General features: G+C 29.2%; 1 protein-coding gene across 8 annotated transcripts in view; it reads left to right on the plus strand.

Moving 5' to 3' along the window:
• The window catches only part of LOC145297666 (uncharacterized), a 1,332,115-nt gene that overhangs the window by 685,019 nt on the left and 630,497 nt on the right, over nt 1-16,599 (plus strand). For 5 of the 8 annotated variants that reach the window (XM_080143840.1, XM_080143841.1, XM_080143838.1 and 2 more), the window contains exon 12: nt 9,708-9,782. The exons of the other annotated variants lie outside the window; for them this stretch is intronic. In XM_080143840.1, the coding sequence (XP_079999966.1) occupies nt 9,708-9,782 (75 nt within the window). The remainder of the gene's footprint in view (nt 1-9,707; nt 9,783-16,599) is intronic. 8 annotated transcript variants of the gene reach the window in all.

Consider the following 16,599-nt stretch of genomic DNA (forward strand, 5'->3'; position numbering starts at 1 on the left):
ATCTAAAGAGCCGGTTAAAAAAAGAGCTTGCACACTGTTCAAAAAGATAATTGATAATTGCCATAGGCCAACTGTGCTCCATTCCCATTGTATAGTGAAATCAGAATTGCATCTATCCAATCTTGAGAAACAGAGGCATTTATCCAGATGTCAGTTTTATCACCGCTGTAGTGAACATAAGTGCTATCTAAGTGAGGTGTCTTTCTGATATTTATTTGTAATACACATCACTAAGATATTAGAGTAATTAATTTATGCCCTTCTCCACTACTGTTTGCCATAACCATGATGCATATTCAGATGTAATGCAGGTCACATATTTACAGAGACAAAGGAAAAAATAAACCACCTCATGTATATGGATGATCTGAAATTTCAAAATGCAAAAAAGAACTGGAAGCATTAATTTTTAGATAGGTATGAGATTCAGAATAGAAAATGCGTACTACTTGATGTGAAGAAAGGAAAATTCAAAACAACAGAAGACACATAATATAATAAATATGTGTACACATCATTTACAATAATTATATATTCTGCAAGTGGACATCATCAAATCAACAGCAATGAAAAAGATTGTTAAAAAATACCTTAAAAGAACTAAGGTATTTGTAATCCAATTAGTTAATAGAAATCCAATAAAGAATAATTACTTGGACAGTGTCTTTAGTAAAATACTTTGGATTCTTCATAAACTGAGCGAAAGAAAAACCGAGGGGCTTGGATCAAAGAACCATTGAATCAGCCATACAAAATGCAATTGATGATGCTGACTGACTCTATGTAAAAAGGAAAGAAAGTGGATGCATACTGATAACTATTGAAGACTGTAAATGATGCAATAAAATGTAAGTGATGCAATAAAAGGTGTAAAAAAATACGAAATAGAGAAAGGCTTATTATTGCTGACAAAGAAACTCCAAATGAAAAGATACCACAATCACAAATAGGAAACCCAAAAAGTAAAATGAAAAGAGAAGCAACTACACGGACAACATATAAGACTGACTAACATACTAGTGCATAACACATGGGTATAGTTATGAAAAGGACGCTAAAACAAAGATATAAACAACTGTACAACAAACTCAGAATGAATGAACTGCAAAAAAAAAAATACAGAATGAACTGCATGAAAAATAAAATACAGAATGAACTGCATGAAAAATAAAATACAGAAATCAACTGCATTAAAAATAAAGTATAGAATGAAGTCCATAAAAAATAAAATATAAAATGAAGTACATAAAAATAAAATAGAGAAGGAAATACATAAAAATAAAATATGGAATGAACTGCATAAAAATATAGAATGAAGTACATAAAATAAAACAGTATGAAGTACATAAAAATACAGAATAAACTGCATTCATAATAAAATATAGAATGAAGTACATAAAGAAAAATATAGAATGAAGTACATAAAAATAAAATACAGCAAAGTACAAAAAGTACGGAATGAACTGTATAAAATAGAATACAGAAGGAACTACATAAAAATAAAATATAGAGTGAAGTACATAAAAATAAAATAGAGAATGCACTGCATAAAAATAAAACATAGTACTTCATTGTACATAAAAATAAAATACAGAGTGAACTGCATAAAAATAAAATACAGAATGAACTGCATGAAAATGAAATATAGAATTAAGTACAGAAAAATGAAATACAGAATGAACTGCATAAAAAATGAAATACAGAATGAACTGCATAAAAATATAGAATGAAGTACATAACAATAAAATACAGAGTGAATTGCATAATAAATGAAATATAGAATGAAGTACATAAAAATAAAATACAGAATGAAGTACATAAAAATAAAATACAGAATGAAGTACATGAAAAATAAAATACAGAATGAAGTACATAAAAAATAAAATACTGAGTGAATTGCATAAAAAATAAAATATAGAATTAAGTACATAAAAATGAAATACAGAATGAAGTACATAAAAAATAAAATACAGAATGAACTGCCAAAAAAATAAAATATAGAATAAAATACATAAAAATAAAATATAGAAAGAACAGCATAAAAAATAAAAAGTACATACAAATAACATCCAGAATTAACTGCATAAAAATAAACTACAGAATGAACGGCAAAAAATAACATATAGAACGGCGTACATGAAAAATAAAATACAGAATAACTGCAGAAAAAATAAACTGTAGAATGAAGTACAAAAAATAAACTGTTGAATGTACATAAGAATAAAATAAACTGCATAAAAATTACAGAATGAACGGAATAAAAAATAAAATATAGATCGAAGTACATAAAAAATACAAAATGACCTGCATAAAAAAGGAAATATAGAATGAAGTACACAAAATAAAATACAGAATGAACTGCATAAAATATCAAATATAGATTGAAGTACATAAAAATAAAATATAGAATGAAGTACATAAAAATCAATTGCATAATGAACTGCATAAAAAATAAAATATAGAATGAAGTACATAAAAATAAAATATAGAACGCACTGCATAAAAGATAATATAGAATGAAGTACATGAAAATAGAATATAGAATGAAGTACATAAATATATAATACAGAATGAACTGCATAAAATAAAATGATGAATGCAGTACATAAAAATAAAATAAAGAATGAACTGCATAAAAAATAAAATATAGAATGAAGTATATAAAAGGTAAACTATAGAATAAAGTACATAAACGATATACAAAATGAACTGCATAAAAAGCAAATACAGTACATAAAATACAGAATTAACTGCATATAAAATAGAATACAGAATGAACTGCATAACAAATAAAATATAGAATGAAGTACATAAAAATGAAATACAGAATGAACTGCATGAAAAATAAAATATAGAATTTACAACATAAAAAATAAAATTCAGAATGAACTGCATAAAATAAAATATGGAATGAACTGCATAAACATAAAATATGGAATGAACTGCATAAAATAAAAATGTAGAATGAATTATGTAAAAAATAAAATACAGAATGAAGTACATAAAAATAAAAGAGAATGAAATACATAAAAATAAAAGAGAATGAAGTACATAAAAATAAGAGAATGAAGTACATAAAAAATACAGAATAACCTGCATAAATAATAAAATATAGAATGAAGTACATAAAAATAAAATATAGAATGAAGTACATACAAATTAAATACAGAATGAACTGCAAAAAAATAAAATACAGAATAAACGACAAAAAATAACATATAGAACGAAGTACATAAAATAACATACAGAATGAAGTACATAAAAATTACATATAGAATTTAGTACATAAAAAATACAGAATGAATTTATAAAATAGAATACAGAATGAACTACATAAAAAAATAGAATGAAGTACATAAAAATAAAATAGAGAATGCACCGCATGATAAATAAAACATAGAATGTAGTACATAAAAATAAAATACAAAATGAACTGCATAAAACATAAAGTACAGAATGACCTGCATTAAAAATAACATATAGAATGAAGTACATAGAAAATACAGAATGAACTGCATAAAAATAAAATACAGAATGGAGTACATAAAAAAATATAGAATGAAGTACATAAAAATAAAATACAGAATGAAGTACGTAAAAAATAAAATGCAGAATGAACTGCATAAAAATAAAATATAAAATACAGTACATAAAAATAAAATACAGAATGAACTGCATAAAAAATTGAATGTAGAATGCAGTACATAAACATAAAATAGAGAATGAACTGCATAAAATATAAAATACAGAATGAAGGACATAAAAATAAAATACAGAAAGAAGTACATAAAAATAGAATACAGAATGAAGCACATAAAAAATAGAATGAACTGCATAAAATATAAAATACAGAATGAATTGCATAAAAAATAAAATACACAATGAACTGCATAAAAATAAAATACACATTGAACTGCATAAAAATAAAATACACATTGAACTGCATAAAAATAAAATACAAAATGAATAGCATAAAAATAAAATACAGAATGAACTCCATAAAAAATAAAATATAGAATGAAGTACATAAAATAAAATATTGAATGGATTACATAAAAATAAAATATTGAATGAACTGCATAAAAGTAAAATATAGAATGAAGTACATAAAAATAAAATACAGAATCGACTGCATAAAAATAGAATGTAGAATGAAGTACATAAACATTAAATACAGAATGAAATACATAAAAAATAAAATACATAATTATCTGTATAAAAATAAAATACAGAATGAACTGCATAAAAATAAAATATAGAATGAAGTACATAAAATGAAATATAGAATGAAGTACATAAAATAGAATACAGAATGAAGTACATAAAATACAGAATGAACTGCATAAAAATAAAATATAGTATAAAGTACATAAAAAATAATATACAGAATAAAGTACATAAAAAATAAAATATAAAATGAACTGCATTAAATATAGAATGAAGTACATAAAAATAAAATACAGAATGAAGTAAATAAATACCGAATAAACTTCATAAAAATTAAATATAGATGAAGTACATAAAAATTAAATATAGATGAAGTACATAAAAATTAAATACAGAATGAACTGCATAATTAATAAAATATAAAATGAACTGCATAAAAAATAAAATACAGAATGATCTTCATAAAAAATATATTATAGAATGAAGTACATAAAAAATACAGAATGAACTGCATGAAAAAAATATGGAATGAACTGCATAAAAATAAAATATAGAATGAAGTACATAAAAACAAAATACAGAATGATGTGCATAAAAATAAAATATAGAATGAAGTACATAAAATGAAATATAGAATGAAGTACATAAAATAGAATACAGAATGAAGTACATAAAATACAGAATGAACTGCATAAAAAATAAAATATAGTATAAAGTACATAAAAAATAATATACAGAATAAAGTACATAAAAAAATAAAATATAAAATGAACTGCATTAAATATAGAATGAAGTACATAAAAATAAAATACAGAATGAAGTAAATAAATACCGAATAAACTTCATAAAAATTAAATATAGATGAAGTACATAAAAATTAAATATAGATGAAGTACATAAAAATTAAATACAGAATGAACTGCATAATTAATAAAATATAAAATGAACTGCATAAAAAATAAAATACAGAATGATCTTCATAAAAAATATAATATAGAATGAAGTACATAAAAAATACAGAATGAACTGCATGAAAAAAATATGGAATGAACTGCATAAAAATAAAATATAGAATGAAGTACATAAAAACAAAATACAGAATGATGTGCATAAAAATAAAATCCACAATGAAGTACATAAAAATAAAATACAGAATGAACTGCATAAAAAATAAAATATAAAATACAGTACATAAAAATAAAATATAGAATGAACTGCATAAAAGTAAAATAAAGAATGAACTGCATGAAAAATAAAATATAGAATGAAGTACATACAAAATAAAATACAGAATGAACTGCATAAAAAATGAAATACAGAATGAACTGCATAAAAATAAAATATAGAATTAAGTACATACAAAATAAAATACAGAATGAACTGCATAAAAATAAAATATAGAATTAAGTACATAAAAAATAAAATACAGAATGAAGTACATAAAATTCAGGATCCATGATAACGGTAGACTGTGAACAAAGAGATAAAAGGGTAAACTATATCATAAATTAATTTTGCAAGCGAGCCAAAAGAATATGAAACTCAAACATGCCTTGGCTTCACTGGGAATTGTCTGAACGACTACACTTTCAACATGAAGACGAACATAAACTGAAGGCAGTCTTTGAAAATGATAGCCATAAAATCCTCTATAATATATAATATAAGTAAACAAACTCAAACAAGAAACTGGATGTAATAATAATGGACAAGAAAGAAAAAAACTATCAAATTGTGGATTTCTCTATACAAGCAGTTTACAATGTTAAGCTCAAAGAGGCGAAAAATTAAACAAATATATGGAGCGTGACAGAGAGGTGAAGGAAATCTGGAATATAAAAAAATCAACAGTAATATCAATAATTGTAGGAAAAGTTTTTAAAAATAACTAAGGGAAATTGGAATTAAAGGTAGGATTTACACACAGCACTGATGAAAACATCTCAAATATTAAGATAAATCCGTGACTTCAGAAACTGACCGTAATCAATTAATACTGACCAACCATAGGTATGTTGCAATAGATAATGCTCTGGAGTCTCAACTTTGCTCAATGTTTGTAATGAACAAATATTTGGTGAATTAATCAAATAAGATTCATTTATTTTAAATTCGAGTCTTCAGAGAAATTTTTTTAATGATTTTTCTTATTACAAATGGACATTTTTTTTTCTATCAACATTTTTATCGAGATACCAATTATGACTAGTTTCCATTATGAAGATTATTAGAAAGATTAATGATATGACATTGAATCAAAAGATACCTGAAAATTTAATCTGCCATATTTATCAATCAAATAAAATTGAGTCAAATTTTCTCAGTTTTATACCATGGTTTGTGAACAAAATATGGAAGCACATTATAATAATCGATACAAATTTAAATCTTAGTGATAAAAAATGTTAACTATAACAAGTTTAATTATAAAATCATTTTTTGGAGCAGATATTTTAATCAATTTTGTGATGTTTTATCATTTTTATTTCATATAAAAATGATAAAACATCATAAAATCATAAAAATAAATTAAATAATATAATTTTAGATTGTATTCTACTAATCGAAGTGCCTTGTGGATAATATTGGGAAAGCTTACATGTGTTTTCATTTAAAGACCACAAGATGAAGGCAAATTTTAGCTTCACACCGAAGGACAACAACTGCTTCCACAAATTCTTCAGAAAATCTCCAACTGCTGCAATCTGAGGCAAAGACATACATGAACATAACAGAACTCTAGATATCATATTAGTTCCTTAAAAGAAAACAAACTGATAATTGCTCAGCATAAAAGCATATTCTATAGTGAAGAAATCGAATTCCATGATTTTATACTGTCCAATGCAGGGATCAGACCGACTGACTTGAAAATAAAAACAATCAGAAATTTCTAAAACCCTGAAAATATCCAGGATACATGTAGTTTCTTAGGTCTAATGAATTACCTCATAAAGCTTATTCCATAACTGGCAACACTTAGTGAACTATTAAAAAAATTAATGCAAGCAAATATAGAATATCTGTGGATGGGGAAAAGGAATCTTGTTTCTTTATGTTGAAGAATGCAGTCATTCAGAGCAAACCGCTCATACACTTTGATCCAAAACTTCAAATATCTATCATAGTAGATGCCGGTCCCATGAGATTATAAGCAATACCATACCAAAACAAACAAGGAATACTGATCTTCATCAGCTATGCATCCAGGACCCTAACCGAAGGCAAAAACAGGTACTGCCAATTAGAAAAAGAAGCCTCAGTAATTGTATTGGGTTGGAAAAAAATCCACTTTTACCTTTTTGGGAATAATTTTCTTATAATGACCTACCATCAAGCATTAACAACTATCTTCAATCCTAAAGGTAACCCCTCCGTGCAAATTTTGTGATGGATTTTATATCTACGACACTATAAATATACACTTAAACACATTAACAGTAAACATAACCCAGGGGACATAATTTCTTGGCAACCTTTGGAATATCAAAAAGTAGTCTCACTCAAAGAAGAAATTGCCAAAGGATTGCAACTAACAGCATTCCAAAATCAATCACCTTATTGGAAATAATGGAGGAATCTCAACGGAATCTAACCATCACAACAGTGAAAAAGGCAATATAACAAAATTACTGGACCAATAAATTAATAGAACCCTTTTAAACACATGAGGAATGAACTAACAACAAAACGAGGCATAGTCATATGCAGAGCCATACTGCAAAACTTGCAAAAACGTGTCCTGAAATTAATGCTTAAGACACATATAGAGATAATAAAAACAAAAGCCATACTCTAAACTAAGGTATTGTGGCCCAATATAGACAAAGACATAAAGGCTGCCATAAGCCGATGTATCCTGTGCACAACATTAGACCTGAAGGAAAGCCACCATCTGCTTTATATAGTCGAAATGAAAGGTTCTTGGGAAATACTCGACATAGACATATGGAGTATTTCCCAAGAACTTGCAGAATTAAGTAATCTGAATAATCAATGTGGGAGCATTTGTTATCAAATCTACCAGGACTGATACAATAATATCCATAACCCAATTTCTATACATATGATATTCCAGTGATCATCATGTCAGATAATGGGCCTCAGTTTATATCCTCAGAGTTTTAGCACTTCTGCAAAGAATGAGGTATCCAACACTGAAAGGTAACCCCTTATCATCCCTAAACTAATGGAGAGGTGAAGCAGTTCATTCTCAACCATGTTGAAAGTTATTCCAGGTGATAAACGGAAAGGACTAGAGAAAACATCTAGGAAAATTCCTAATGTATTACTGAAATAGTCCACATACCATGACAGGAAAAACTCCAGCTAAATTACTCATGAGTACAATGTACCAGAATTACAAAAGAGGCCTAAAATCCAGCTTGGAGAATAGTATGGTAAAAAAGATGAAACACAGATTGAAAAATAGCACAGATAAAAAAAAAAATAAAGCTAAGCAAACTAATATAGAACCCAGATATGTCGTACTACTTTAACAAAGTAAATACAACAAGCTAACACCAGTTAACCATTCAACATCATTGAAAGTAAAAGAACATAGAGGCAAATCTGCAATTTTATTGTGAGGTGACAAATTGATTTTACGACATACATCACAAATGAAAAAAATCCCCCAAAACAAAATTTGTCAACATCCAAGGAATAACAGTTTCTATTTTGACGACCTGGTGGAAGCAGAAAGATATAAAACATGAGAGAAAAAGCGAGGCGGAGAAGAAGGAAAAAGCAAATCCCCCTATTGCTCTAAGATGAACAAAATGCCCCATAAGAAAATCCCGAAGGTATGCATGCAGCAGTTCAGAATTAAAGGGAAACAATCTGAATACAAAGGAGGAAGCAGATGTGATCTTTGTGCAAGTATAAATAGAATGTGTTCGGTTGAGGTAGGAACTCTTCAATGTACAGTAAACTTTCCAAATCAATTTCAGTGGGGAATAGTATCATACAAGACCGAGGAGCATCAACTCTCTTCTTTATTTGTTAATTGCATATGTCATCCATAGTTGATAAATTGTTCATTTAGAACCTTTTAACACCCATTTAAAATCATTTACCACTGACCTTGTGCGCATTAAATACATGAATTAGTTGATATGATTTTTCTATAAATCAGAAAATTTTGAAGTAATTGGCATTTACAACATTTCAAATAAACTGAAGGTAACATTGTTTACTAATTTACCTTTTGTAGCATCTTTATCATAAAAATCGCAATGTTTTCATAGTTTAAATTGCTTAGATTAAATTTATTTTGTTATGTAAAATGTATAATTTGTGTAGGATAATATTAAAATCGAATTATGTTTAAATATGAGAGTAATAGAAAACTAGTCAAATATGTGTAGATACTGATGTAGTACAACTGTGAGGAACTGTTAATCAAAATACAAACTCAATAACTTATCAAATTCTCCTGCTTACTGATCAGATGGTTGTCTGCTTACAAGCAAAATGGTCAGTCATAATTTGTAACTAAAAATTCCTACTGCAGCAAAGCATGTTTGTGTTTATTTCAGTGTGTCGTCCCAAATGCCAACCACACCAGTATGAATACAGCAAGTGTACAGGTCCCCAGAATCGCATCTGCCGAGGTAACTCCAATCTAGTGCTATACACGGAATGATGAGCTCTTTTCTTTTACCCAAATGCTCTCTCCCACACCCAAGCCCAAACCCTTCATTTCTCTTCCATTTCTTTTGGTGTGGATTCTCAACTAATGCACTTGTTGAACTTTTTCTTCAGGTGAGCAATGCACTCAAATCCCTGTTTTCTTCTCGTTCCATCTTTTCTAACCAATCTAATTTTTCCAAATTATTTAATTGAACTTACTATTATTATCTTGTATATGAAAGCTGTACAAATAGGAAAACATTTTCCTCTAACTTCCTGCTTGTCTGATTCTCTTTACATCTTTGTTTGCTATCTATTCTTCTTTTTCAAGAATTCTAAAATATCTGATTGTTTTGTAATATACTCAAGATGGTTTTGAAATATTTCTATCATTTTTAAATACTTTGCTACAGATTCTTTCTTTGGTAAATTTCATCTCTTACAACTTAAAAGATTTACTAACATTTGTTACTTCCTCTTGATATTTTACTATTAAATTATTTATGTGTCTTTTGTAATTTGCTTTTTATTTGGTTTAAATCACTTTCAAATTAACCATTCTTGCCAATCTTCAACTAATACTTAGTTTAATATCAATTTAGTTTTAAATTAAAAAAATATATTTGTGATTCATTTAGTTTAGAATGAAAGTATAGAATTATTAATACAGTCAACATATTTTGCATCAAACATATTTAGTTACTATTATAAATATTTTCATTTATTTAAAATAACCTTGATGTTTAAAATTATCTTTAGAATAATCATATATATTGGAATTATATTTTCTTCAGCTACAGCTATGAAATAATTAAAAATACCAAAATATATTTGGAGGATTTATTTAAATTTAGTTATTTTTATATATATTTTTTTTTTAGTTTTAGATAATTGTTCAATTCTTATGTATGACTTTCATTGTTTGTTGATTTATCAGTTTATATATGTTTCAAAAATATTTTCAAACTGATAATTTTTCATATAGGATAATTAATGTAAACCTAAGCAAATAAATACTAAACTAAAATATTCTGAAAATATTTTCTAGAATTTTATATGAAATTAGTAGGATCTATTGCATGCGAGTTGAAAATTGAAGAACCTAAGAAACTCCTGCCCTCACTTCTGAACCTCATATAAACATGACAGGTGTGCTTCTAGAGCAATGGCCATAGATATGGCAAAGTGTCGCTTCCTAAACTCACCAACTATAGAAATATGGCAATATTTACTCAATCATCGAGTCCTTTTTCTTTGATGAGGATATAATAATAATGGTTAATAGTTGGAAGTTTGGAGCACATATAGAATCAATGTTGGCATGCCTCAAAGATCTATTTTGGAAGGGACACTCTTCCAAATCTTCATTAACGATCTTCCAATTCATATCCTAAGATCAGATGTCACAACTGTCTATATCTGCACATCAAAGTACACTGATTATCAAGATCTCACTGATTCTCTCGAATCCCTATTTTGTCCCAATCAAAATGAATTGCTCTCCATGAAGAAGTCTTGCAGTTTTGATTAACACTTTAAAATTGAAGACCTACAGGGTGGAACGATAAAATATCGATCTAGAAAAAAACGACATGATTCCATTTCCATTTGATGAAAACCAGTCTTTTTTTTTTTTTGCAGACCATCTACCACGTTATCCAGTTGTGTACAAATTCCAAGAGCGATAGGAGCTTTCTATTATGTCTGACATGATGTTCAATGAACGAGATTGGAGATGCATTGTTGTTCAACTCATGCTGTCAACTGATCCAAGTTATTACAACAGGACCATTGCCAGCACGATCAAAATGCAAATCCAGACAGTTCAACACTTAAGAGAGCAGCTCAATGCATTAGACGATCCATGATTATGGTCTTTAGTGTAGTTTCAAGTGAGGGCCACATCATGCCACCTCACATCTTCAAAGTCGGCTTGAAAGTCAACACTAAAGTGTACCTGGATGTGCTAAAGAGTGTGGTGATCCCTTAGTGTAATCAGATGGTCGCTGGCAGACCCTGGATGTGGCAGCAGGACTCAGCGCCGGCCCACGTCCAAAGAGATCCCGGCGTGGCTTCAGAAAAAGTGTTATTATTTTGTGCCCTTCTCTCACTGCCTCCTTCCTCACCTGGCCTGAATCTGCTGGACTGCTTCATTTGGTCATACGTCAAGAACAACAGTACCTGGATGTGATGAAGAGTGTAGTGATTCCCTGGTGCAATTGGGTGGCTGCTGGCAGACCCTGGATGTGGCAGCAGGATTCAGCACCAGCCCACAAGTCCAAAGAGATCCCGACTTGGCTTCAGAAGGAGTGCTACGCTTTTGTACCCTTCTCTCACTACCCCCCTCCTGCCCTAACCTGAATCTGCAGGACTGCTTTGTTTGGTCATCCATCAAGAACATCACCAACATAACTTCCCACAACACCAAAGCCAGCCTGATCGCTGCCATCCACTGATTATTTGCCGAGCTCCCTCCAGCACTTGTGGAAAAGGCATGCTCCCAGTTCTGTACCCATATCGCAGGGTAATTCAGGTTGAAGGCAGCTACATTGAACAGATGTCCACTTTACTACATAATCAAGTTACATGAATTAATTTTTCAATAAAAGTTTTCAAATAAAAGTGCAATGTTGTTTTCTTTAGGACAACATTTCTATCATTCTACCCTGTATATACAATTAGTTGCTAAATTTGACGAAAAAATAGTTGGATCATTCTACCCTGTATATCTAATTAGTTGCTAAATTTGATGAAAAAATAGTTGGATCATTCTACCCTGTATATCCAATTAGTTGCTAAATTTGACGAAAAAATAGTTGGATCACTCTACCCTGTATATCCAATTAGTTGCTAAATTTGATGAAAAAATAGTTGGATCATTCTACCCTGTATATCCAATTAGTTCCTAATTTGACGAAAAAATAGTTGGATCACTCTACCCTGTATATCCAATTAGTTGCTAAATTTGACGAAAAAATAGTTGGATCACTCTACCCTGTATATCCAATTAGTTGCTAAATTTGATGAAAAAATAGTTGGATCATTCTACCTTGTATATCCAATTAGTTGCTAAATTTGACGAAAAAATAGTTGGATCATTCTACCCTGTATATCCAATTAGTTGCTAAATTTGATGAAAAAATAGTTGGATCATTCTACCCTGTATATCCAATTAGTTCCTAATTTGACGAAAAAATAGTTGGATCACTCTACCCTGTATATCCAATTAGTTGCTAAATTTGACGAAAAAATAGTTGGATCACTCTACCCTGTATATCCAATTAGTTGCTAAATTTGATGAAAAAATAGTTGGATCATTCTACCTTGTATATCCAATTAGTTGCTAAATTTGACGAAAAAATAGTTGGATCACTCTACCCTGTATATCCAATTAGTTGCTAAATTTGATGACAAAATTGTTGGATCACTCTACCCTGTACATCCAATTAGTTGCTAAATTTGATGAAAAAATAGTTGGATCACTCTACCCTGTATATCCAATTAGTTGCTAAATTTGATGAAAAAATAGTTGGATCACTCTACCCTGTATATCCAATTAGTTGCTAAATTTTATGACCAAATAGTTGGATCACTCTACCCTGTATATCCAATTAGTTGTTAAATTTGATGAAAAAATAGTTGGATCACTCTACCCTGTATATCCAATTAGTTGCTAAATTTGATGAAAAAATAGTTGGATCATTCTACCTTGTATATCCAATTAGTTGCTAAATTTGATGAAAAAATAGTTGGATCACTCTACACTGTATATCCAATTAGTTGCTAAATTTGATGAAAAAATAGTTGGATCACTCTACCCTGTATATCCAATTAGTTGCTAAATTTGATGACAAAATAGTTGGATCACTCTACCCTGTATATCCAATTAGTTGCTAAATTTGACAAAAAAATAGTTGGATCACTCTACCCTGTATATCCAATTAGTTGCTAAATTTGACGAAAAAATAGTTGGATCCCTCTACCCTGTATATCCAATTAGTTGCTAAATTTGATGAAAAAATAGTGGGATCACTCTACCCTGTATATCCAATTAGTTGCTAAATTTGATGAAAAAATAGTTGGATCACTCTACCCTGTATATCCAATTAGTTGCTAAATTTGACGAAAAAATAGTTGAATCACTCTACCCTGTATATCCAATTAGTTGCTAAATTTGATGAAAAAATAGTTGGATCACTCTACCCTGTGTATCCAATTAGTTGCTAAATTTGATGAAACAATAGTTGGATCACTTTACCCTGTATATACAATTAGTTGCTAAATTTGATGAAAAAATAGTTGGATCACTCTACCCTGTATATCCAATTAGTTGCTAAATTTGACGAAAAAATAGTTGGATCACTCTACCCTGTATATCCAATTAGTTGCTAAATTTGACGAAAAAATAGTTGGATCACTCTACCCTGTATATCCAATTAGTTGCTTAATTTGATGAAAAAATAGTTGGATCACTCTACCCTGTATATCCAATTAGTTGCTAAATTTGACGAAAAAGTAGTTGGATCACTCTACCCTGTATATCCAATTAGTTTCTAAATTTGATGAAAAAATAGTTGGATCACTCTACCCTGTGTATCCAATTAGTTGCTAAATTTGACAAAAAAATAGTTGGATCACTCTACCCTGCATATCCAATTAGTTGCTAATTTGACGAAAAAATAGTTGGATCACTCTACCCTGTATATCCAATTAGTTGCTAAATTTGATGAAAAAATAGTTGGATCATTCAACCCTGTATATCCAATTAGTTCCTAATTTGACGAAAAAATAGTTGGATCACTCTACCCTGTATATCCAATTAGTTGCTAAATTTGATGAAAAAATAGTTGGATCACTCTACCCTGTATATCCAATTAGTTGCTAAATTTGATGACAAAATAGTTGGATCACTCTACCCTGTATATCCAATTGGTTGCTAAATTTGACGAAAAAATAGTTGGATCACTCTACCCTGTATATCCAATTAGTTGCTAAATTTGATGAAAAAATAGTTGGATCACTCTACCCTGTATATCCAATTAGTTGCTAAATTTGATGACAAAATTGTTGGATCACTCTATCCTGTATATCCAATTAGTTGCTAAATTTGACGAAAAAATAGTTGGATCACTCTACCCTGTATATCCAATTAGTTGCTAAATTTGATGAAAAAATAGTTGGATCACTCTACCCTGTATATCCAATTAGTTGCTTAATTTGATGAAAACATAGTTGGATCACTCTACCCTGTATATCCAATTAGTTGCTAAATTTGACGAAAAAGTAGTTGGATCACTCTACCCTGTATATCCAATTAGTTTCTAAATTTGATGAAAAAATAGTTGGATCACTCTACCCTGTATATCCAATTAGTTGCTAAATTTGATGACAAAATTGTTGGATCACTCTACCCTGCACATCCAATTAGTTGCTAAATTTGACGAAAAAATAGTTGGATCACTCTACCCTGTATATCCAATTAGTTGCTAAATTTGATGAAAAAATAGTTGGATCACTCTACCCTGTATATCCAATTAGTTCCTAATTTGACGAAAAAATAGTTGGATAACTCTACCCTGTATATCCAATTAGTTGCTAAATTTGACGAAAAAATAGTTGGATCACTCTACCCTGTATATCCAATTAGTTGCTAAATTTGATGAAAAAATAGTTGGATCATTCTACCTTGTATATCCAATTAGTTGCTAAATTTTCGAAAAAATAGTTGGATCACTCTACCCTGTATATCCAATTAGTTGCTAAATTTGACGAAAAAATAGTTGGATCACTCTACCCTGTACATCCAATTAGTTGCTAAATTTGATGAAAAAATAGTTGGATCATTCTACCCTGTATATCCAATTAGTTGCTAAATTTGATGAAAAAATAGTTGGATCACTCTACCCTGTATATCCAATTAGTTGCTAAATTTTATGAAAAAAAAGTTGGATAACTCTACCCTGTATATCCAATTAGTTGTTAAATTTGATGAAAAAATAGTTGGATCACTCTACCCTGTATATCAAATTAGTTGCTTAATTTGATGAAAAAATAGTTGGATCATTCTACCTTGTATATCCAATTAGTTGCTAAATTTGATGAAAAAATAGTTGGATCACTCTACACTGTATATCCAATTAGTTGCTAAATTTGATGAAAAAATAGTTGGATCACTCTACCCTGTATATCCAATTAGTTGCTAAATTTGATGAAAAAATAGTTGGATCACTCTACCCTGTATATCCAATTAGTTGCTAAATTTGATGACAAAATAGTTGGATCACTCTACCCTGTATATCCAATTGGTTGCTAAATTTGACGAAAAAATAGTTGGATCACTCTACCCTGTATATCCAATTAGTTGCTAAATTTGATGAAAAAATAGTTGGATCACTCTACCCTGTATATCCAATTAGTTGCTAAATTTGATGACAAAATTGTTGGATCACACTATCCTGTATATCCAATTAGTTGCTAAATTTGACGAAAAAATAGTTGGATCACTCTACCCTGTATATCCAATTAGTTGCTAAATTTGATGAAAAAATAGTTGGATCACTCTACCCTGTCTATCCAATTAGTTGCTTAATTTGATGAAAACATAGTTGGATCACTCTACCCTGTATATCCAATTAGTTGCTAAATTTGACGAAAAAGTAGTTGGATCACTCTACCCTGTATATCCAATTAGTTTCTAAATTTGATGAAAAAATAGTTGGATCACTCTACCCTGTATATCCAATTAGTTGCTAAATTTGACAAAAAAATAGTTGGATCACTCTAGCCTGCATATCCAAT

Source organism: Euprymna scolopes, chromosome 18 (genome assembly GCF_053919585.1).
Source record: "Euprymna scolopes isolate OS-2025 chromosome 18, ASM5391958v1, whole genome shotgun sequence".
NCBI lineage: Eukaryota > Metazoa > Mollusca > Cephalopoda > Sepiida > Sepiolidae > Euprymna > Euprymna scolopes.